General features: G+C 40.8%; 2 protein-coding genes across 3 annotated transcripts; one reads left to right on the forward strand and one right to left on the reverse strand.

The window, feature by feature from the left end:
* Nucleotides 1–272: 272 nt before the first annotated feature.
* On the forward strand, nt 273–11945 carry RB195_010939 (uncharacterized protein; the record flags this gene model as incomplete). 2 transcript variants are annotated; one of them, XM_064192150.1, is made up of 5 exons in its annotated part: nt 273–387; nt 3212–3471; nt 8367–8490; nt 11004–11139; nt 11900–11945. In XM_064192150.1, the coding sequence occupies 5 exons, from the start codon at nt 273–275 to the stop codon at nt 11943–11945; spliced, it is 681 nt and encodes a 226-aa protein (XP_064049733.1). The 2 variants fall into 2 exon arrangements, with proteins under 2 accessions (XP_064049733.1, XP_064049734.1); XM_064192151.1 differs by lacking the exon at nt 273–387 and having other exon boundaries at nt 3244–3471.
* Nucleotides 11946–17266: 5321 nt separating this feature from the next.
* Nucleotides 17267–23633, reverse strand: RB195_010940 (uncharacterized protein; the record flags this gene model as incomplete). Its single annotated transcript, XM_064192152.1, has 4 exons — nt 17267–17392; nt 18707–18820; nt 19306–19497; nt 23526–23633. The coding sequence occupies 4 exons, from the start codon at nt 23631–23633 to the stop codon at nt 17267–17269; spliced, it is 540 nt and encodes a 179-aa protein (XP_064049735.1).
* Nucleotides 23634–24387: the final 754 nt, after the last annotated feature.

Below are 24387 nucleotides of genomic sequence, written 5' to 3' on the forward strand. Positions count from 1 at the left end.
TACTTAGTAGATAGTATCATGATCACTGCGAAAACGAGGAAATTGTCCCAAAAATCCAGAAATGAGACCAGAAGTTTTACATTGATCAATTTACACTACAGAACAGTCTTTCCACCCGTCGAGAATGAAATGAAGAGACCGAAGCGGATTTCACTCATCACTCACGACGGATGCAAAGAGTTGCTTTGTAGGGGAAAAGTAATCAGTTCAGTGCTCTTGATTCGTGGATTTCTGTGACATGTCTAATGTCTCAGTTGTAATACTTGCAAACTATGACCCAAATCTTCCTAGTACCAGAGCAGATCCAAAATTTCGCCCAATGCTGCCCTCGAACGTGGGCAGGAGTCACGAGAGGAGATCTTAGATGGGAATCAGAGAATGAAGAAAGTGAGTCGTTGCTTAAAGGCATCACCCCATGAATCTGGGGTGGTGCGCATTTCAGGTGGAGGGTTCCTATACGGGGTCATAGATTATGGAGAGGGAAGTGATTCCGTCCATTTCTTCCTAATTACCGTAAAAAGCGGCCCGGAAGATGCGGCGTGCGCACAGAGCTGGCGCGCTCCAATCGAACTCGTTGTAGAAAATAGCGCGCCAGAACGCTCGAAGTCGCATCTTCTGGGCGGTTTTTCACGGCAATTAGAAAGAGATGGACGGAGTCACCCCCTCCCTCCTCTTCTTAACCGTTTAGGCATAACCCACCTGAAACCCGCACCACCCCAGATTCGTGGGGTGATGCCTTTAAGCCGGCAAAGCTGTTTTCAATTGAGTCGTAAATCACCCTATCCACCAATGACTTCGTAGTAATTGCACTAGCTCACGTAAAATCAGATCAAATTAGATATGGGCATATATAATACAGGGTAAAAATGTGGACTATTTTAATTTTTGAAGAATTGAATTTTTGTGCGGTTTCACTTTTCAAATATTTTGACGAATTACTGTTTGAACTGGATAACAATGAACGATCTTAAAAGGTTGACTTACGTCGTGTTTTCGTGTCCAGTTTTTCTAGTATATTGTAACTTATAAGGTTTTGTTACCCTTTTCATCTTTTTAAACACCAGACAATTAGAATTTGAGAGTGAAGAGTTAAATCAAAAAGAGCTTCCAAGAACAAAAAAAATCCCGGAATGAAATAAGTAGACAGATCTGAAGTCATAAAACGGTAACTACGAGAGTAAGTACACTCCTTACGTGTGAAATCTGTGCTCCTTCTGAGAAGTTCCTTTGTTCACGCAGAACCTGACCACGTTCGAATTTTGGGAGCAAAGCAGAATCGATTATTTCGATTTATTCCAATGTTACGTAACCTGAATTGTTCTACTCGATGCTTTCGAATAAATATAGAAATGCCCATCCTCAAACAGACGCATTTTTGAACTACTAGCGCTAAAAAAAAACTGGGTGCTGGCCTTCACTCATAGTTTTACTTGAAATTTACGTATTTAATTATTAATCCACAGTTGCGAGACAGCATTTGCGAAGTGGATCTGCAAATTAGAAAATATTTGGAAGACTTCCGACTTCCTTTCCTTAAATTTACCAATTTAAATGCCCCGCAAAACCGTGCTTAGCAATGCGAAGCAAAATTCTGGAAATGCTGCAGAGAAGACAAGCAGGAGAAGAAATAGAAGTCACAAAAATATCTTTGTGAAACGAGCAGAAGTTTTGCAAAGAACGATTGGAGAACAAGGAATATTTATTGAAGTTCAGTTGGCAAAATGAAACATGACAGTGAAATCTGAATGTCGTATTCTCATGCTTCCTGCTTCTTATATTGTTATAAAAATATAATAAATATTATATTGTAAAAGTATTGTATTGGTATAAAAATATATTTACACAGTTCAATCATTGTTCATATGAGAGCAGTAGAAAACCACAGGAACTACACAATTGTTAACAGCATATTTACGATTTGGTTATCAGGAGATTATATTAGAAATACTCCTTCAAGTTCCAGAAAACGAATAGATCTTTCTTGACTGGAACGTTGTGTTTATTTCTTCTTTTTCTCGCACCTTTGGAGCATGGGCGCAAACAAATAAATAACTGTGCACGTATTTGCCGCATAAATATTAAATCGCTTAAGTCATTCATTAAATTCATTCATGATTCAAAAACAAATGGACCCCGGGAGGAGTCATTTCTCGGGTTCATTTCTGATTTCGTAAGAGTTTTCGCTTTGTATTTTTATTCTCTTGGATTCTCACATCGAAAAACTAAAAATTTGAAGTTAATCCTATAATTTTACTGCAGAGATGCACTTCTTACTGATGGATAAAAATAGGTGATGAAAAGGTTTAACTCTGCGATTAATTGGTGACACAACTATTGTTGATTAAGTTCAAAATACTCCATTGAAACTAAAAAAAAGGTGTTGTATGCAGGTCAGCGTTTTTTCTTCAAAAAAAAGTGCAGATAGGACAACAGTTGAATGTCAGCGCTTCTAAGGGCGTCATAGACGTGCATTTCTTCGGAAATTCTGTGGAACACCTCTTTGTCCGCGTAAATTTCATAATGTGAACGACTTCCTGGTGTAGGAAAAACTAGAGCATTTTGTCTAGTTTAAGTTAGTTAGTCGTTAGTGAGTTTAGCCTCTAGCGTCTTTTTTTTCTAGAGCAAAATTCGTGTACGAATACTAAGTGTGGCTGGCTGTGGCTCTAATTTAGATGCCGACCAGATTTTCGTCCAGAACTTCTCGCTTGGATGCCTGCTCTAGCCCCTTGAACTACATTAATTCACCATATGAACAAGGAAACTTGCACAAAGGTGCAAGACATTTTCGACAAAAAAACTTCTAGTTTTTACATATAGCAGGATTGCAGAGTAACCTTTGTTTAGTGAAAAAATCTTTCAATATTGTAATACTTCCGAGATAAAACGGAGGGACATGCAATTCTTGAGCAAGATTTCCATTACGGAAAAAGGAGGCAACAGCTAGGTAGCAGTAGTAAAATGTGCTTGCTTTTCCCCTGAACGGCCTAAGAAAAGGAAGGTCACAAGTTCAAAGTTAAATCCAGAGCATCTGAGAGTAACTAGATAATAATTCAAATTGGTGGCGTGTAAGGGTACTTAGCGCGATGAGTTCGCCTAACTGCTCCAGATGGATTTTCTTAGTCACGTCGCCGCTACTGACACCTAAGGTAGACTGGACGACGACACCAGTACGCGAAACATTACTTCGTTTTCTCCGTCGTAACGCTTGCAGCCCCGGTTGGCGCAGCGAATGACGTCACGACCATGATGACTGCGTCTTGCTTAGAACGACTATGGTCGGTAGATCGTGATGAGTTCGCTCCGCCCAATACCGTACACCAAAACGAGAAGCGGGCGGGCGGCGCCGGCCAGGACTCCCAGTCAGACATTTGCAAGATGCGCGGGCTTGGAGCAGGTCTGTTGCTCGCCACCCTCTCCACCCTTATGCCGTCGTCGGCGGGCGCCCCTGAAGGTCCGAAGAACTGTAACGAGGTAGGTTTCATCTACTTGCTTTCGCCAAAGATTTGACTCCTTGTTTTCCCTCCCGAGTGGGGTTAGTTATGAAACAACTTCTAGGACTAATGACTCTTTTCCAAAACGAGAATCACCTTTCCACTGCTTTTTTCATCTACATGAAATTAGCGACAACCAATCAGTTTAACCATTGAAGTCTTCTATACGTGCAGAAAAAAGGTGAAAATTTCAGTGAACGTTTTCATAAGGATGACACTTGAAAAGATAATCTATCAATTCATTTCCACCTCTACCTGTTTTTTTTTCTCAAATGGTTCCTTCGATATTATTTCTAGTAGTAATGTGTGCAAATCTATGCATAAGAGCAACAATAATAGATCCCTTGACTCGGTGCCTGAATCTTTGAGAGCTAAATTATCAGAAAACAAACTCTGTGACGGAGCCACAACGATGGATAGGATAGTGGTAACCTGCTTTTGACTCAGTAAAATTCCAAGACTCGAATTAATTTCCGCCAATGAATTTGCATTATTTTAGCCAGTAAACTCATGTACTTGTATGCTTGCAACGAAAGAGTTGATTAAACGACATTGTGTAGGCAGATGCTCAACTCGACGGGCAGAATCCCGTAGCTTCCAAGGCACCTTAAAGATCTGTCGACAGATTTTTTGTCCCCTTAACGACGAGCAGTTAATAGGGACATTCAAAAGTGCAGAAAAATAACAAATGTTTTTCTTCCAACCACAAATGAACTTTGGGTTTCCTTTTCGTCATTTGATGATTGATAGACAGCATGGAAGCACGTCAGCGCGTTGACGACTTTGCTGCATTTGAAACACATCTACGATATTCGAATTAGAATTTTTCTCCAAGTTTCTCCAGTTTGGCGAGGTTGGCTGATGAAAAAGGAAATTACTTCCCTGTTTGTGCAATTATTCAAAAAAAAAGGAAAATATAGTCTAAAATTTCTATTACTGCCAAGAACGGCCCTTGTTTCAGTATCGGTTGTAGTTTCTGTTTATAAATTTCTAAAATTTTCCATGTTGTCCTCTTTCTCCACACGTAAACGAGTTTTTCATAACTTAGATCCTCGGTTTCGCTTAAAACTCCCCACAATCGTCTTGTCTTGGAAATGCTTAACCATGGAGATTCTACAATTTGTCTTTTTTTTCACTGGACAGCTTAAATGACCGAATTCAATGAGTATTGGTTTTGGTTGCTCGTCTAGCAATAGCGTATATTTTATGACCGCTTTTATTCATTTTCCATTCTTTAAACGGGATGTAAGGGCTAGATATAAGAAGTCGGGATTGTGTCTACCTCTATTCTCTATGTGACAGTTTTTTTTTCTGGACCAAGATCCAGCAAGATTCCTTTAGAAATCTGCTACTTGAGAACATGCGCCGAGGAGAATTTGTTCACTTTCTTCCAGCGGAATGATGAGTTCAAATGAATAGCAAATTGGATCGAATATTCAACCAGATCAATCATTTGAAATCATAAAGCGAAAAGATGAAGCTTTAGCGTCAGATATTTTTGTTTATTTCCCAAAAACGGCAACATCCAATTTCAATAAAATGTGTTGTGGATAGAAGAGAATCGTTCACATTTATCCTAACCACTTATTTTCTGCCCTAAGACGTGCAGGTTAAAGTTGTTCCACTACGTCGAATAGATACCACAAGGTTGGATCCATTTTTGTTCCTAACCAATTCGTTTATTCGTTAGAGCTGAAGAAGAAAAACGGCTATATGTAATGCGATCCATCTAATGTCCGTACATTCGTATACATGGAATTTGCATAAATGCAACATGGATTTCTTAGCAGAATAAGCGACAATTCTCTATTTTATCACTTCCTCCGCTCAAGAAGTTCGTAACTAGTACTCCCCGAAACCTCTAATCAGGAGAAAAGTCCTTAATTGAACTCAGTATCAGTTTTCAACATTGTATACCCCATTATCACGGCGAAAGGAACCTTAGTGTCATGAAAATTGGAGATGGCAGATAAAGCAGCGATTGTAAGACTTTTTTCTTACTAGTAGTTCTATGGAATCTTCTTTCTGCTCACCGCGAGTTTGGACTGCTTTTTTCCGTCCATCGTGCAACTTTGATTCGCACTCGTAAAAAATCACATTGAGAAGAAAACGTATTCTGCGAGTTCATGATTTCTGCTACTTTATTTCGGAAATAATTTTATTTCAAAAAAACGCGGGGTGCAAAACTATTTGAGCCATTCTCAGTCCAATCCGCTCAATTTCTCAACAAAATATTGTGGAGTCGGGCTCAGCTCTATCGCTAAAGAAGCATGAAATAAAACTATAGTCGCGTACTATTTTTTATTCTCACAATTCTATTTGGATCCTTTTTTTGGGCTCTGCAGTGTCAACAGATTTCTGTGGTAGAGGTGGTGTCCATTGTTTTCTGAAGGCGATGTTAGATTTGAGGTATCCATTGAATTTTGCTGTGATAAAGCGTTTCAGTGCGCTTTCGCTTCACTCCACGTTGTACGATGGACGGATCTGCCGGCTGTAGCAGATTACGATGGCCTAGCTAAAAGTTAATTTCTCTCTAAGCAACCAGTTGCTCTCGAAATTCACCATCCTCGCTTGCCTTCTGTTCCCCAAAGACGACGTAATTGCTCACTAACGAGGACCACCGCCGACGGTCATCTCTAACGAGAAAGGAGTTTTTATTTTGACGAAGGTCCTTGTGAATCGAATTAGTGTCGTTATTTGACCATTGCCTAGAGTCAGCGTTTTCAGAGAAAAAATTATTTCCGAAATTTGCGGAGGAAATGTTCGGAGAAAGCGCTCGGAATGCCATTGCACAACAACTCAACATGTTCCCAGATACTTCTCATACTAACCTTCAATTTCGCTTTCACAGCGTAAAATTGAAGCCTTTAAGTTAAGAAATTTGGGATTGCTTTGGAGTGGAAGATTCAGAGAACCTTTCATTCGCGTACGTACTTTGAAAAAAAGGAAGAGTGGTCGTTAAATACGTGAAATGCCAACGTCTGAAATTGCAAAGGGAGATACTTAACTTCTAGACAACTACTGCTCCCAAGCGCAGCGGTAATGAACCGAGTCCCGGTAAAGACCGACTAACAGCTGTCGAGTGGTCCTCGCTATACCGACTATATACATGGATTTGTTCAGAATTTAACATGCATGCTTGAAATATTTCCTGCCACTCTCTCAAAAACAAACACAGAATCAACGATATTTGGGAAAATATTTGCCATAACTTCATCTTAGATGCAGTTATATAGTAATAAATAGTAATAACAGAAATAACAATATTAATGATTAGTAATGTAACACAATATAACAAAATGATAATGTATAGTCGGCTTTCCTTGTTCTTCTTAGAAAAATTTATGTTCTCTTCTAAAACTAGAGTTTGGCTCTTTGAGAAATGTTTATACTAATTTATGTAAAGTTTACAACTTCTGAAGAGAAAGAAGGACAAAGTACTGGTTGGTTGGCCTTAAGTGAGATTAACGACGAGACCTCAACTAGAGCTTTGAAAATTTTTTTATTAACATGTTCTTGCAACTTTAATCGTCTACCGTATTTTGTGAATAGCGGAAAGCAATTCGCCGGCGGCCAGGTAGTTGCGTGCAGCAGCTCTGACGACACTTACTGATTTATTCGTGAGATTGGGGAATTTTTATGGTCAACGCAGACCAAGGGTATCTCTCAAAGATCTTCTGCGTTCCCAGAAGTATGGCTGCAAGTGTTCTTTTCTAGCAATTCTAAACTTCCAGTATTCCTGGATTGCCGTAAACGTAGGTGGTGAGCAACAAAACACTTTCTCAAAGCCAGGAGCCGAGGAGCGTGGACGTCATTTTGTTTTTGTTTACACGTGAAAATAAACCAAGTTTTGGGAAAGAAATGAGAAATAGAGACGCTGTTGCTCATTCTCGACGTTGCACTGTTTTCTTCTTCTCACCAACACTCGAATTAATGAATTGTTTTGTTTTCGTCATTTTAAGTTAAGAAAAGATCTGGGAGAGACAGATAAACGCCGGGCAAGGGATCGGAAACCAAACGTTTTGAATTTCAGGCCTTTTATCAAGACGAAGTTGTCGAAACGTCAGGCCAGTAATAACGGTTCACCAAGACCTCGTTGGCATAACACGACAACATAAATACAGTTCCCAATGCCAAGGTTTCAAGAAGAGGGGACTCGGAAAGTGTTCACTGCTTTGAGTATGTCAAAGGAAGCCATATGTAGAAACATCAGTTTCAGTTGTACAGAGATAAAATGATGTTTTCATCAATAAAGTAGAATACGGCAAGCGTCGTAGTTCTCTTTTCAAACTGTAGTCGTTCGCCGGGCACCACAGTGCAGCGCTGCTTGGGTCAGTGGATGCGCAGCCGTGTTTGATGCATTAGGACGGGGTTTTTTGTATGTGAAATCATATGCATGTGAGAGAAGCAAGCGAAGGATCAGAAGAACATTGAAAGGTATCCGGCAGTGTTCTCAGGGTTTTGCCAATGGATACTCACTGCTGCAATGCAGAGAAAAGAAATGAATAAATGCTGCAAGTGTTGGAATAGATCGTAAAACTTTCCCAGAGAGCGGTTCAACTACAATGATAAGTTACATTCTGTGCACATATGAAGCTCCTAAAAGGAACCAGTTAATTCAGGAAGTAAGAGGAATTTCCCAGGAGTGCCATTTTGAGGCTTCTTATATGACAGAAGAAGTTCCAAAGTCGAACCAACTAATTCGGGAAGTGGGAGGAATTTCTCAGGATATCCATTCTAGGGCTCCTTAATTTCCTGCGCTTTGACATTGATTTGTGCCCTCGTGTTTTCCCCGTTTAGAAAAGAAATTGCGAGAGTTGCGAAAGGAGAAATTTTAGGGATATCCTGTACTCATGTAGAAGTCTTCTTTTACAGATTCTTTCAAGTGGTGGTGATCAGCAGGATCTTCTTCTATGTCAACTAAGCGAAAGCAGTACGTTGCTGGCTCAGCTCGGCATCCTCGTCTCCGAAGGGCTCGACAGACTTATGCAAAACCAAGGTCAGTTCACTGAGCTCCTCTTCCTCAGCAAAAAATTAGGAGAGACTTTCGATGTACGGCAAGAATCGGGGAAGTGTTTAGGATAAAAGTGAAGGAGTGAAAATAGTAGGGGACTCTTCTCCCATGAAAGCATTCTGGGCGTTTTGCATCTCCACTCTTGGCGTTTTTCCATGGATTTGAACAACATACAATACTTCTCAAAACGGTGACGACAACTAAGTATCACCTTCCAATCCTTTTCGGCTTTACTCCAGTTTGAAATATGCATTCTCCAGCGCACTCGCCGGAAGTTATCTCTGTCTGGGGGAACGTTACGCGACCGATTTGTCGTCCACTCCGTCCGCAGGATATGCTCCCTGTTCCTCTATTCCAGTGAAGCTCATTTTTCGGGGAGGGTGGACATCAGAATCCGTAGAGTTAGAAGCTGTGAAGAGTACTAAGTCATTATATTTCATTTGACCATATTTGTGTGATCAGAGAACTTGATTGAGGCGAAACGATCCACCTTTTCATTTTAGCCTCTCTCTTTTTATTTTCTGACCTTTTTGAAGTGAGCAGTGAAATGTTGAGCTACTTCTTAGTAGTTTTATCACCGGGAATCAGGAGTATTTAACCGCTCTAAAAAATTTCTGTGGTTCAGATTTGGCTGAGGAAGTTGACTGTTTCATCTACAGGTTCACGATATGTTCTTTCTTGGCTACCAGTACTTCACGTTTACTTACCCACTCAGACATGTACATGTACTTCCGCGAGGTACTTTTTGTATGAGGAACGTTTTAGTGTGGACGGTACCCTTGTGACTCGTCAACTTCTTTTTTGGAGGGTCACACAACACTTAGAGGCCACTACGAGGCACTCCGACTCGCCACGAAATCATCTCTCAACACGCTTACATTCCACGGATAACACTTGTTTTTAGTTGGAGTACAGATTCGGAAAATGTTTCAAACGAATGTTTCTGACAAGCAAGTCATTTTAGTCATTCACCTCGCGTACGAAGTTCCGAGAGCGATTTCGCATGTAAACGAAATTAGCGAAACCAATCTTTATTTTTTTACGCTAAAAGTTCTTCCAGTACAGGCTTTGCCCGGACGTCGCTAAGATTGAAACTCGAAGTCTCCGAATCCTTTGAGGATTTCATTTCCCGGTAAGGAACATAAATCCGAGCCAACACATTCCACGTGGTGATTGTGTTTACGGCATAGACTGGGCGCGGATCCAATTCGGAAAAGCGCAGATAACAAAGAACAGAGTAAAGAATTCACTGGCTGCTCAACACCTCAGATGGCTTTAGTGGCAAAAATTCCAGTCTCAAAGCACACGTTGCCAACTTTCCGCTTGGAGTCGATCAACTCACGTCGATTTCTTATTCATTTACATAGGCGAATTTACGACAATTAGTGGGTAAGTTATCTGTCAATGGACTTCTGGTACAGTACAAACGTTTACTTGGTTTCACTGAATTCTAATTAGCAATCTCTTAAATTTTTCGTCGCAATCAAGACATATTTGCTTTCTCAAAATTATTGTTATTCATTGATAATATTCCTCAGGATCTATTTTTTCCTCTAAAATTGCTCTGTTAGCTTTGTTACAACAACAAAAACTCGTACGTTAATCGTGGAAGAATAGAGGAAAAGATAACTAGTTTTCTTACATCGAATTGCAGCTCATGTTATGTTCCAACGGAATGCCTCAAGTAACGAGTAAATTGCATTAAATTCGGTTTTTATTCAACGCTCTATGGTCAGGCGCCGTCGTGTATTCTGCAGACATTGTTCGAGTTCCAACTGAAATTTGATTCTCGCATTTTTATTTCATAACAGTGAGGTATGGGCTTCGATCCATGTTTTGAATTTCAACCGCATCCAGCTGAAAACAACTGTCTTGTGGAGCCGTTTCTAAGCGCATTAGTCCGGATAAAAAATCAGGGTGTTTTTCTTTCCAGAACTTCTCATCGCAGCAACGGAAAGTTTGACAGTGAAACTAAACAAAAAAGGGGATAATTTTGCACGACATTTGTTTGATTTTTACTTTATTTTACTTTTTTTATTAGGTATTTAAAGTGTAAGGTAGGAAGTGCCTAGTTGCTGATTTTGCTTCATTGGTTGAGAATATGAGACTGGGATGGACTTCTCCTTCTTACTCAATTCACTGGACTCCATTAACCCAAACTATATCATTAGCCTTTATATCATTCTATGACCTGCCTTTGGCTCTTCTAAGAAGGTTGTGGATGAAATTACAGATAATCGCAGCCACTACGCTACGCTAGCCCACTATTTTTCAAGTTTTTTTTTCTTTTCGTAGAACCCGCGGCAGTACTCTTATACTATGAGAACTCAGCTCTAAGTATAGTTGTTGCTAGTAAGATTTCCCATGTTGCATTTCCTCCTTCTTTTACAGGTTAGAGCCATAGCAAGTGTAATTCTCACTAGGAATTTCTCATAGAAATTCAAACTTGAGGTAGTTTACCTCAAATTTTGCCTGCTTCTATTTTGTTGCTTTTCTAGGCATTGCCACAGTTGAGGAACCAGCCGGCGAGGTGGACGAAACCGGAGTTGAGAAGAGAAAACACGAGTATTTAAGATTTGGAAAGAGAAAGCACGAGTACTTGCGATTCGGAAAGAGAAAGCACGAATATTTGAGGTACGCGAGGTTTCTACAGATTGCCACACTTCAGTGAAAAGAAAGCACTCGATCTTACGAATAAGTTTTGCAATAGCACGAAATGCGCATTTTTCATACTTTATCTGGTAGCCTTCTTAGTTCGGGTGTTCGTGACACGAATGCGCAATGTAGAGTTGGGTCAAAACGAACTGAAGATCGGTGAAGTTGCGTAAGCGGCTGCGCACGAAGCGGCGCGATGCGGCGAAGCGGTTAGGATTGGGGAGCACCATTGCGAAATGCGGCGATGAGTGGTGCTGCAATGGTCCCATCTCGATAATAACCGCTTCGCTGCATCGCGCCGCTTCCGGTGCAGCCGCTTACGCAACTGAACTGAGCTTCCTGTCGTTTTGAACCAACCATACTACAGTCGGATCAAAGCGACATCAAGCACGGTGCATTTGGGTACGCGCTCAAAACGGCGCGGTGGAGGCAGCAGTTGGAACTGAGGTGGGACCATCGCAAACTGTAGCGATGAGTGGTGCCAGCAACGGTTCCGCTACGCTCCCCTGCACAGCCTCGAAAGAGGCTGTGTACGCCATCGCACCGTTCTTCATATAGTTTTGACCTTACTCTACTTTTCTGGCATTTGTCAGTGATGTAAGAAATGAAATTCTTTACACCTCTATCGCTTGAGTAAGATGAACGTTTTGGACTACCAAATCCATTCAAGAAAGTGTGGTAAAGAACTATTCCGTTCGTCCCCCTCTGTTATCCTTGTCACCGATACTTTTTCATCCAGATTCGGCAAGAGAAAGCACGAATATCTCCGCTTTGGACGCAAGTAGATGGTACTAGCGACCACTGTGAAGCCCTCTTGAAGCAGATCTTTTACTGTATTTACTTGTATTGTCAAATCATAGGACATAAACACGTCTGTTGTCTCACACATTAACTTCTGCTTTACGAATCTAATGCCATAAAACTGGCTGGATCACTGGGCAATGTTCATCTTTCCGGTCGCTACTGTTGTAAGCACACGTTTTGAACTTCAACGATCGACATGTTAGTGGCATCTGCAGACACCTATCAGAATCTTGTATATTCTGCAAAGGATAAAGCATCAAGAGCTAGCCGTCGATCAACTTCTTTGGGATCCCTCAACGGGTTTGACTTCGGAGAGGTTTTATGAATACATAATGTTTGTGATTCCGGAGGTCAGTCGATGTATTGGGATGGTTTTATTTATTCTCCCAGAAAAGTACCAATTCATCAACCTCGGAGACATGAAAGGGCTCACTATCGACAGTGCAGGCACTACAAAACTCTTACACCAGCGCTACTAATTAATTTGATTTGAAAGTTTGATACTTATTGTAAGGTAGAATATGAAATATATTAAAAATTTGACTTTTACAAATCAAATTGTTCTGGTTGAAAGCGGTATTTTCAACCAGAAAAAGAGCAGTCGAAAAATAGCTTTTCAGACAGTAAAACTCAACTCGAAACGAAACTGGAAGTTTAGAAAAATCTTGTGATAGAACACGCAAAATGGGTATGCAAGCTGCGTGCCAAGGAATACCCCCACAAACTGCCAGAGTTTTTTTTTTCAACACTTCGGATAGAGATAACTTTGGTACTTTTCTCCAAGACGACTGGATCAAAACTTCTCTATTCCTTTCCACAATCTCTAACACAACGCTACATGAATAACAAATAACATGAATATCAGGAAAGTGCTTCTTCTGTGCGTATTTCAGTGACATACATATAGTGAGCTCAAAACGACACGAAATACACTGTGTAGTTGCGTAAGCGGCTGCGTTCGAAGCGGTCCGGCAGAGCGTAGCGGTTGAAATCGAGTTGGGACCATCGCGAACTACAGCGAGTAATGGTGGCAGCAAGGGTCCCGTAGGTCCCAACAGGTTCATTCCACTGCGCCACTTCGAACACAGCCGCCTAGGCAACTGCTTCGCGCTTTATGTCGTTTTGACCCTACTACGACTATGCGATGCACATAGCCTAAACCAAGACAGAAAGAAACTGGGAAGAATTGAAGTTGTCTAAACTTTTACAAACTGAAGGTTTTCCGCGACTGGTAAAGTTAGCCGATATTAATCATGTTTTGTGAGACTGAATAAATTTTCCCGTCAACAGAGTATATATGCAGTCAAAAAGGATCTCTGTGACTTACCGGTAACAAAATCACCATATACGTTGACTGCCTATAATTAATCAATATGATTGCATTTCTACAATTTTATCACCAATTGTAATTCCTCGGAAGATACGAAACATTTTTCGTTTGTCACTGCAGTATCGTAAAAACACTGAGTGCTTTTTTTGGAAGGGCACTTTGGATGGGATGGCTAAACACTCATTACGCTCACATAAATCCTACAAACACTGAAGTCCAGCCTTAAATAGTTTCAAAATGTGCACTAATAACAACTCAAAGCGAGAGTTCCCATCCCACGCTCTCAATTCTTTTTAAGCGAGATATTTCTCTGTATTTTCTCTTCATATGGTTTTTACTTGAAGTCTTTTGGGCTTACACATTACTGTTCTCGAATAGAATCAAAAACTACTTGACAACTGCGATCACCTGGGGAGAATGTTGAATCAATGACGTGATTGCCTCAGTGAATCCAAGGGAAAAAGGGAATGCATCAAAAAAAGGCAAAGCCAAATTAATCACTACCTTTATCACCCAGAGAATAAAAGACAACTTCCGGTCGCAACAACACACCAACCAGTTTTAACTACAAAACTTCAAAGTAGTACTTACTTTCTAGTTTTCTTTCTTCAGCGGCTGCTCCCTGTGGATTTATGTTGGGCGGAAATGCGGGGATGCACCATCGTAAAAGTAGAGATCTGTCCTATACATTAAGAACGTCAAGTAGTACATCGCATGCGTATGACCCCCAGACCCCATCGATGGAAGAGATTTATGGCTATCCACTTCGACAGCGGGACTCGCTCCACCCAGTAGCACTTTTGCGGCTAAGAAGACCTCTTGCAAACGGAGTGCCAACGTTTCAGTACGGGAAACTCTAAAACATTAAACGAGTCCGATTGTTAAAGGAAGAAGGACAAAGTGTCTGGCGGAAACAGCGAAATCTCTTACCAGCTGCGCTGCACTCACCCTCTCTGTAATGCAGACAGAGAACTCTCAACCCTCAGCTTCACTATAGTAGGGTCAAAACGACATGAATCACGAGTGTAGTTGCGGTGCAATTGCGTACGCGCTCGAAACGTCGCGGAGGAAGCTGCAGCAACCGAGGTGGGACCGCCACAAACTGCAGCGATGAGTGGTCCCAGCACGGGTTTCACCACGCTCTTAGCTGCTACGCTCCACCGAAGCGCCTCGAGAGAAGCCGCGTACGCAATTGCGTACGTGTTTCATCGTTTTGACCGTACTGTACCTTTAAGTATTCCGAACCGAATTTCATCAAAGTCTGTCTGTTTCGTAATTAAGTATTGACTAGAACGATTCGTGTGATGGAGATTCCTTTGCCATTTGTGTTCAGTCTGCAATAAAAATGTCCCAGGTTCTCTCGCTGAAAACGAAGTCCACTCCTGGATTTACGAAGAAGCATCTACGTAGAATCTCTTTTTTGCCGCCAGCTCCGCTGATGATTTCGACTACAGAAATGGTCTGGAGAAGAAGTTAAATCACTGTTTCAAACCTCCGAACTACGAGAACGGAAGCTAAGAGAAGGTGAATTTATAAATGGGTGCGAGAACAAGAAACTAAAGGAGTCCTATTTTTTTCTAAGACAATGAAATGTTTTGTCTAACTTTCCTTGTATACAATAGTCGTATACGGGATCGTTGCATCGCCTCTTTTAGGGAAGATTTTCCTTTGCACCGAAAGAACAGAAAGCCGCGAAATTCACAAAATGAAGTCTTAGGATCATCACTAACAGGAATCTTTTTGCTTCATTAGCCAAGCTTTGGAAAGACGCAGCAAAAGACAAAATCGACCATGAATATGATCGACTCTCTATGAGCACAGAAACCACCAAGACGCTCCAATTCTGGAAACTCCCGAGTTAAACGCTAACGTGGAGCACAAGCAGCGGAAAAACAGCAATTCGCCATCGAAGTCACGAGGGATAGCAAAGAAGCGATAAAAGAACTCCTCAATGGGAGAAGACCGAGAGTTCGCTTAAGAGGAAAAAAGAACTTACGCAACTCCCGTCGGAACTTCACTGATCATGTAACAAAAAGACCACACTCCAGAGTTCAAGGGCAATAACCACAGCACCAACTGGAAAGATGAGAAGGATTTCTATCTCGATGTCTTTGACACCTACATCCACTTGCGCCTTCATCCTCGGAGAACACCCTTGTCAACCTCTTTTCTAAGGACTAACATGCGATTATTTCGGTAGAGAAGTCTATGTATTATCACTTATGGATCAGATTCAAACATATGAAGGATGTGATGCCGGGGAAACAATCTGCATACTCTCTGTCATCTATCAGCTCTTCAAAATAGTAATCCTAAACAGGATTTTGAAAAAAAAACAGACGAAATTCGGCCATTTGTGTTACAGAAGAGATGCATGGAGCTAACGAAGCTTCTACTATGATTAAATTGACGACTACACAACTGACCACAGATGCACTTTTCTGAAACTCGAAGAGGCGCCATGGGAGTAGAAGGTCTTGTCCCTCACCCTTACTGAAGAGATGCATGGAGCTAACGAGGCTTCTACTATGATCGCAACCACTACCTTCACCGCGTAGCTACGCACCCAGCTTCGTTTCAACCCGACTACACAATGCTGCATGTGGAGTTACGTACAAAGAAGTGTTGCTACAAACCGTGTTTCTTCTGTCATCGATTCAAAATCTTTTTCCTTCAATTAATAGGTTGATGCAAACAATGCAGGTTTTTTTCATCAGTTTCAACTCTGTTTAGTGCCGATGAAATAAGACTTTTGTACGAAGTACTACGTACATTGTTAGAAAGCTCATTTTACGTCCTTTTCATGTATATATATCGAAATTTAATTAAGATCGCTTTTTCCCAAAATAATTTGACTTTAGATTTTTTACTTCAGTTGTCCAATCACAATTCTAGTCAAATCTACTCCCTAGTAGTTCAAACTTCTCCGAACATCGAGACTTGAACAGAGTATTGAATCAGGGAGATGTCAACAAATGTACAGTACAACGCTGATTCCAAAATTTCGTGCAGGCAACGAAAACCTTGAAGACGGAGCGCATGGTAGACGGCCGCCAACACTCGATAGCGATCAGTTGAACGCGCCGTACTGTGGATTCTTTGACATTTCTCTGACTACGTACTGTATTCGGAGTTTCGAGCGATTTGAATGGTTTGAGTGCCAGTTCGGCCAGTTTTGAACCCGTGGAAGCAGATTTGAGGACTTTGTGGCTGGACATGTGAAGATAAAAACCTAATTATTTTGAAAAAAGCGATTTAACAAAATTTCATATAACCTCTGTGAAGAAGATAAACCAAGCTTTCCAACAAATACCTCATAAAAATACTTCATACAAATGTCTTGCTTTGTTGCTATAAAATCGTGTCGAAACTGATGGAGCAGAAACTCCGCACTTCTTTTGCATCATCCTAACACTTCGCCACATACGTAACACCATAGCAAATACACTCCGAACCAGAAACTAAGTAAACGAGTTCCGTTGCTCACCTGCTCGGAGTTGTCCGACGCAAGCTGGCCGCCACGAGAGATTAAATGTATGGGGGCGGCGGAACTTCGACGAGGCTGTTTTTAATTTATGAAAAGTATCAAATGTGTTCCATTTATTTTCATTCTTTACTCGTTATTCTTCTACTTATATTTGAAATAAAATATTCATAAGAATATTTATTTGACTGAATTTTCAATTAATCACATTTCATCACACTGCACGCGCCATCTTAGCGTGAATGATAAAAATTTATAAATGGTAAGTTCGTAATGTATGAATGCAGTGTTAAGTACATAGCCATCTGTGTCGGAATCAGTTTGTCAGTTTGCAGTTCCATACCAGAAGCTGAGCAAACAAGGTACGATTCGTTTCAATACAAGTGACATTAGACGGTGATAGTCAGAATGGAAAGACTACGAAACAAAAGAAGAAGATCAGAGAAAAGAGATGCTATCGGAAAGGGGAAATTGTAGCAGTAAATCATTTATTGCGGATAGCCTTTCTCGTACTTCCTCATACGTCCGGTTGCCAGTATCTTGTCATTGATGACGTTCATTGTAAACAATGCGGCGATACCAAGGAAACAAGCGACAATGATACCGGCAAGTGCCTGGAACATCCGATTAATTCATTACGTAAGTGCGGCCATGCAAATCAATCCTTCCCAGCATGCCAGTAGACGTCAGTTTCACTTTTTATAATACCGACAACTAGAAGTGTGACAACCCATTCCCCTAAAATGACTACTACAATTTCGAGAATAGTATTATCCGAGCAGTGCAAGCATCATTAAAGGCATCACTCCACGAATCTAAGGTGGTACGGATTTCAGGTGGAGTATTCGTATACGGGATCGTAGATTATGGAGAGAAGGGTGATTCCGTCGATTTCTTCCTAATTGCCATAAAAAACGGCCCGGAAGATACGGCTTCGAGCGTTCCGGCTCTACAACGAGTTCGATTGGAGCGCGCCAGCCTTGTGCACGCGCCGCATCTTCCGAGCCGTTTCTTAGGCAATTAGGAAGAAGTAGGTGGAATCCCTCCACCCCACTCTCCATAATCTACTATGCCGTATACGAATACTCGGAGAAAAAAACTTTCGCTTAAAATTTTGAAAACAACGTTCATTTGTGCTTAAATGGCATCTTCAAAGTGTCCTTAATTTTTGTACAATTATACAACAGCGCAAATGCATTCATTGCACAAAATCATCCAACTGAGCAGAGTTTAAAAAAGTTCGTATGAACATAAAGAATACGGAACTCAACTCAAACAGTAAGCACTAGTTACTCCTTTTAACTTTAATGTTCCGAAACCCCTTTCAGCTAACCCTGTTCAGTATGATTTCGATGACTTAGTTGGCTACTGAGAAGGACGACTGGAAGAGTGCAGCGGAAAATCTTTGATGTTGAAATCTTTGGACGAGAAAATAGCTGCGTGCATGTAGTTCACGAGTATTCAGTAGTAGGAGGCGAGTAAAAGAACTTTTGTCATCTAACGTTGAGGTGAGGAAAACGAATGTGACTTTGATTTGTGGGAGGGTGTTCTGGAAATTGGGTGATTTGGTTGAAAAGATTTCCTTTTCCTTTTCACACTCGTGAACCACATCCCTACAACTATTTGCTCTGAGGAGGTCCAGAAGTACGTAAATTTCGTATTAAACTGCCCTTAATTAGCGTAGGTACTTCCTGGATACTAGTTTATATTACAATTTGGCATACTTTTTTGGGAAGATATAGATGGCAGTAGCAAACGGTGGAAGCGAAAAGAAAAAAACATTTCCCTTGCTTCCAAGTCAATTTCACATCGTGAGGAGGCTCTTACGACCTGAAAACCAATTCCACCTGCAGGAAAATATCCAAATTTGGCACCCAAGTGAGAGCTGAAAACTTCCACCACGAGATCGAATACTCTAAGTCACTCACTCCAATCCAGCCGAATCGCTCGCCAGTCTCAATGATTGTCCGCTGCGAGATTGTGCCACCGATTCCGATTATGATCAACCATCCCATAATGCCGGCTGTTGAGAAGATCACTTCCTATATTTTCATATTTAATAAAGAAGCGGAGGTATGATGTCCTGGATTTTGTTGTCAAACTACTTGTTTTCTTCGCGCTACGCATTATTTAATTAACTTGTCTAAATTTCCAAAAAAAATTCCAAAAAGAAAATTTCCAGAAAAAAGTAACATGAGTTGATTGCTCCAAGCGTGATGCATTCATATCATTCTAATTTTATTTACTCTCTATCGTCACAAATTCAACTGGTCGACGTTCCTATCCAACCGAAGTCCACCAAGGGTTTTTTTTTCAGTTCAGCTTCATTGTGCTTCGATGGTGATATTCTTTTAAAACACCACAATACAAAACAAATTGACTCGCCTTCTTGGCGTAACAGGACGTATACAGTTTATTCTTTTTTTCTCGTTTTTGTAATAAAGAACTACTTACTACTAATAAATATAATACTTATACTTACTTACTACTTCCCTATAATAAAGAACTACTTGAAATAATCACTTACCGAAAGTGAGCAGTTGGTGAGTGGTGTTTCTTCTCCTCGTCTTGCGAGAAGGAAATACATGATGATAGAAACAATGCAATAGAGTAGCGTGAGTGCTGACACGATGTAAATGAGCACAATCTCGTAGTTGACGGAAATGTACGCAGTGACATACGTGGGATCAAGCAGGATCAACACGACGATAGTCAGCAGCTGGAATCGGATAAAATGCAGTTATATTCCCTCAAAATTTCTTGTTGGCTTGACAGCCATCAAACTGCAAGTTAGAACTGAAGAATGCGGAAAATCCTCGCTCATTTTGCAACGGAGAAATAGTGCATTGCTACTGTACTTAGTTTGGGAATTATTTCGAATTATCCTGCCCTGAATGCAAAACTGGGAGACTTTTCTGCAGAAGTTTTTGCACCCTGAAAACATGCATAGCATCTCAAAATTTTATGTGCGATTGCGTAAACATCGTGCACGAACTCGGAAATGCCCAATATTTTTTCTCCTCTGCTGAATTATGACCCTGCACTTTTTCCTATGTGACACTTCTGGGATCTCTTTGATAAAAAGTTCTTATTTTTAGAAACACTTACGAGGGTATAGACCAAGGATCTGGACTTCAGGGATTCAGAACTTCAATATTAAGTATTATTAATCATAAAACACTGAATGTTACTTTTTCAGCACATCAGGAGGGCTACTATCATTATAATAACTGAAGCTTAATATTTGTTCTCAGGGGAATGCTATACCAAACTAAGTGGGACGAGTGGACGGTAGTTGTGCAGTACACCTTACCGAATAACAACCTTCTTTATCTACACCTCAACCAAATCGATGCGGCCGATACTCATAGACATGCCTTGACTCTTGTTCGCTATTTCGGGCTTGTCGACATGCAGTTATGCAAACCATTTGCAAGTAGAACTTCCGATGTCACATTTGTCAACTAGTAGGCAGGATTCAGAACGTAGTTTTTAGGAATGGCAACAAAAACACGACGTTTACGGGAATCAGGAGCTCATAAACACCACTGGCCTCTGTGTTCCAAACGAGGGAACTCGTTATACCCGTAATTAATTTGCATGTGGTAGACAGGTGGTGCGCAGTCGCTAAGAGGCTCGGTTGTGACTGTGCTAGTGATATTTCGAGACCGCCTCAGTGCCAGTCAAATAGAAGCAACGACAGCAATGATTTGACGCATACGCTCGCTCCTTTAACTCATTTTATAAGCTGCACAAGCGTTCATCAACCTCAACCGATTTTGAGTTAAGCACGAACGCGTAGTCACATAATCACAGGGAATGATCAACGCCGTCCACTTTATTTTTTATGTCCATAAAAAAAAATCTTGGTGGGCCAAAAATGAAAGCCATTTTATGTCCAAGTAAGAGCAAAATTTCCGCTATCAATTTTTGGCAATAGAAAGAGGTGCAGGTTGTCGTCCTCCAATAAATGATGAAATCCACTTCACACGTTTTCATTTCTTCAGCGTTCAATTACATTTCCACCCTACCTACAAAAAGCTGGAGAGAATTCAACTCACAGAAGATAGTTGCAAATACTTCAATCACTCTCAGGGCATAAAGAGGATCCACCTCGTTCAAAAAACGGTCCTAACTATTATCCGCGTGTTCTTGCTTTGTAGAGAAATTAAAAGCGGATTATTTTTACGAGGAGATATTGTTCACCAAGAATTTTCATGAACGCATAGTTCTATATGCAAAGCGGGTCATATAAAGATCCTAGGATGGTATTGTGGAATATTTGAAGGTTTTTCCAAACTGAGAATATCACAACATTGTAAAAAATCAAGGAGGCAGAAAAAGGTCTACTTTTGGCAGTTTCTGTTTTCGAATAAAAAAAACCATACAGCTGGAAAAATGTGCTGATTGGAAGTGAGTGTTATGTAGACAAATATTATTAGTATGCTATCAGTGGAAGGATAATGTGGGTCCTAATTTTGAGGAACATGTTGTGGTCCTCAGTGAAACTGCACGAAATGCCCTCTGTGATATCCTCTACAAATGGTGCTTGTTGAAACGAATGTGCTTAACTTATCTCTAGTGAAGGCCACACTTTTAAAAGAACAAGATATTCCAGAATTTGGGGAATTCGAACTCAAATCAAGGGTTCAAATCAAGGGTGACTGAGTTCGAATTCAAGAATTCGAACTCAGTCACCCTTGATTTGAAACCGGTCACAACACTATACTCAAGTGTTCCCTTAAATGATTTCCAACTGTTGAAGAAATGAATGCTTTCATCAGATCGATGCGTGGCTCTTTTAGGTGTCTTTTAGATAACCTGATGTGGTGAATAATGAAAGGAAAATCGCTCTTGCCATCTACATAGAAGTGTTCAAGATCAATTTGATCACTGAAATGAGGAAATGGACAAAGACTGAATACACTGAGCCTTCTCAAACACTCGGAACAAGCCCAAACATCACAATCACCCAACAAATATTCACTTTCCAACATTTCTACATAACAAGCAACGTGTTTGGAGAAGAAGAGAGCAAAATATATTGGGTCCAACAGAAATTTTATGAGCCGAAACTAATTTGTTCTTTTTCCCATATCTTTACAACATAATTAGCGGTGTTGCGTCAAAATGACAAATGGATAGAAGTGCAGCAGTAAAAGTGCTTCAAAACAAATTTTCATTGTGAAAGTGGCGAGATAGAACTGATCTTCTCATTTTGTTGCTATCATTGTATGTATGTAATACCCAAGATGTGGTATGCATAGACAAATAGCCGTGCCGCTTAGGTAAACAGTGACCGGACGCGTAACCTCTGTTTACGAACGCTTCCAGTTGCGGCATGGTACGAATTCTGTCAATATTAAGGTGATGCTTCGAGCGAATACAAGTCAAGTTTTCTGGCGCTCGTCGGCTGGAGGCGGGTTTGATGAAATAACAGAATTCGGAGGAAAGAATTAGAATGCTAGCAGGACATTTTGAAAGGAATCGTTCTTTGTTTCCATGGGAAATCGTTGGGAAACAAAACCTCGGATTTTGTTTCCCAACGATTTCCCACGGAAACAAAGAACGTCTTTGATAGGAATACATTTGCACTTTTAAAGAGTACAGAAGTTCTGACGCATAGCCATATAAATATGTAGTCATTGTGAATAGCTGCCAAATTTATCCTTTTGAATTACATATCGAAAATAAATCTGTATGCAAATGCTCATAAAAACACTCTATTATGTTGGACTCATTGAAGAATTTTTTGCACCAAACGCTTCTTTAATCAGTTCCAAACAAAGAAAACATCAAGGGAACTTCAGGTATCAAGGGAGAATAAAAGAAAACATAAAAAGAAATAAGACATTCTAGGAAATAGTGCAATCCACATACGCGAGAACATATAGTCGGGTCAATACGACATGAAACACAAGTGTAGTTGCGGTGCATTTGCGTACGTGCTCGAAACGGCGCCGTGGAGGCAGCATTTGGAACCAAGTTGGGATCGTCGCAATTTATAGCGTTGGTGGTACCAGCAAGGATTTCACCACGCTCTTAGCCACTACGCTCCACGAAAGCGCCTCGGAAGAAGCCGCGTACGTGCTTCATGTCGTTTTGACCCTACTATATTAGAGGCAGGAAAAACAGACTAAAGTACTGTTCATAAACTAAAGTGGTGCGCAGAGGTGTCCTCTAAGCATGATATGCCGAATTGTTTTGACCAGCAAGAATACTGTAGGCTTTAACTGCTTATATCTTTGTCGTATCCGACAGGAAACTTCTCGAACTCTCAGGATTTTTCTTCTTAGCGTACCATGCAGCATTTCGATGGGAAAAAACCAAATAAATGCAAAGAGAAAAATGACAAAGTCCTCTCCACCATGATATTATATGTAGTATATGAAACTGTTTCAGACCTCAGGCATAAATTTGTGCTAACTTCAATTAATTTCAAATTTTACATCATAAATATGATACTAAATGGACTAATACAATTAAATGAAATGTGAACTGTGCACGTTGCTTGCCGTACACGTCTTTATCCTCGTAAGCACTGTTTTGTGCTATACAGCTATGAAAGAGGTGTAATGAGAATCATTTGGTCAGAACTACGAGGATCCTCATTGCGAGTTCGTTGAGGGTGAGTTGAGGTGTTGTTTTGTCGACATCTTCATGACCGCCAGAAAAACGTATTTTGACCACATTGCCCCAACGGGGGTAAATATATAATATTTCAACAAAATGGAGGGATATACTCACAACAATCAATACTTTGATAGCAGAACAGATGAGAAGTTGATTCGGAATTGCCATGCTAGCTGGTAGGGTACGACGCCGGCGGGACGACGACTGTGTCCGCTGAATCATTCGTGAGCAAACAACGACGTAAGCCTCCCCGACGATAGCACACTATTTCGGTGCACTCTGACTTTTCGCTTACATAATCAATACCCTCCCACTCCAGCCTCAAGGTATGTGAAGATGGACACGGGCTGAATCACCTGCTCCAGCGATGATACGAGCCCCTAATGCATGAATCGAGACGTATACGGCATTTTAATGAGGCCACAAACTGATGTCGTAGAAGTCACTGTTGAGGAAAGGCGTGAACAGCTTAGGAGAAAACTTCAAGTCTAAATGAAATGAAAGATAAAAGTTGAAGACTAGTCAAAAAGTTCTATATGACACGGTCCCAGTAACGTATACTACACACAAAGAAACCTGTTCGCATTGCGATCGTCCCTCGTTCCTAGTCACAAAGATTTTTCACAGCTCACTCGTTCAAGCTGCATCAGAATCTGCTATTCTCACTGCTATAACCATAACCATAACAACAGATCGTACTAATGAGGTTAGGAGATGGACGCTACGCAATCGGCAAGAGGATGGCCGCTACTGCGCTGCTGACGGTTCGAAAACACCAACCAAGCCCTCCACCTTTCCGAGCTCGGAGACGATAAAAACTGACCTTACACATCAATTGGTCACTACAACTCATTGTATAGGCGATACAGTCGTTCATAAATTTCAAACCATTTTGAACTGAAGTCGAACACATTGACGACTCCGACTGTGGTTCAGAACAAATCACTCAAGAGGACTGATTAACTTACAGAAGCTT

The sequence above is a fragment of the Necator americanus genome, chromosome III, assembly GCF_031761385.1.
Source record: "Necator americanus strain Aroian chromosome III, whole genome shotgun sequence".
Taxonomy (NCBI): domain Eukaryota; kingdom Metazoa; phylum Nematoda; class Chromadorea; order Rhabditida; family Ancylostomatidae; genus Necator; species Necator americanus.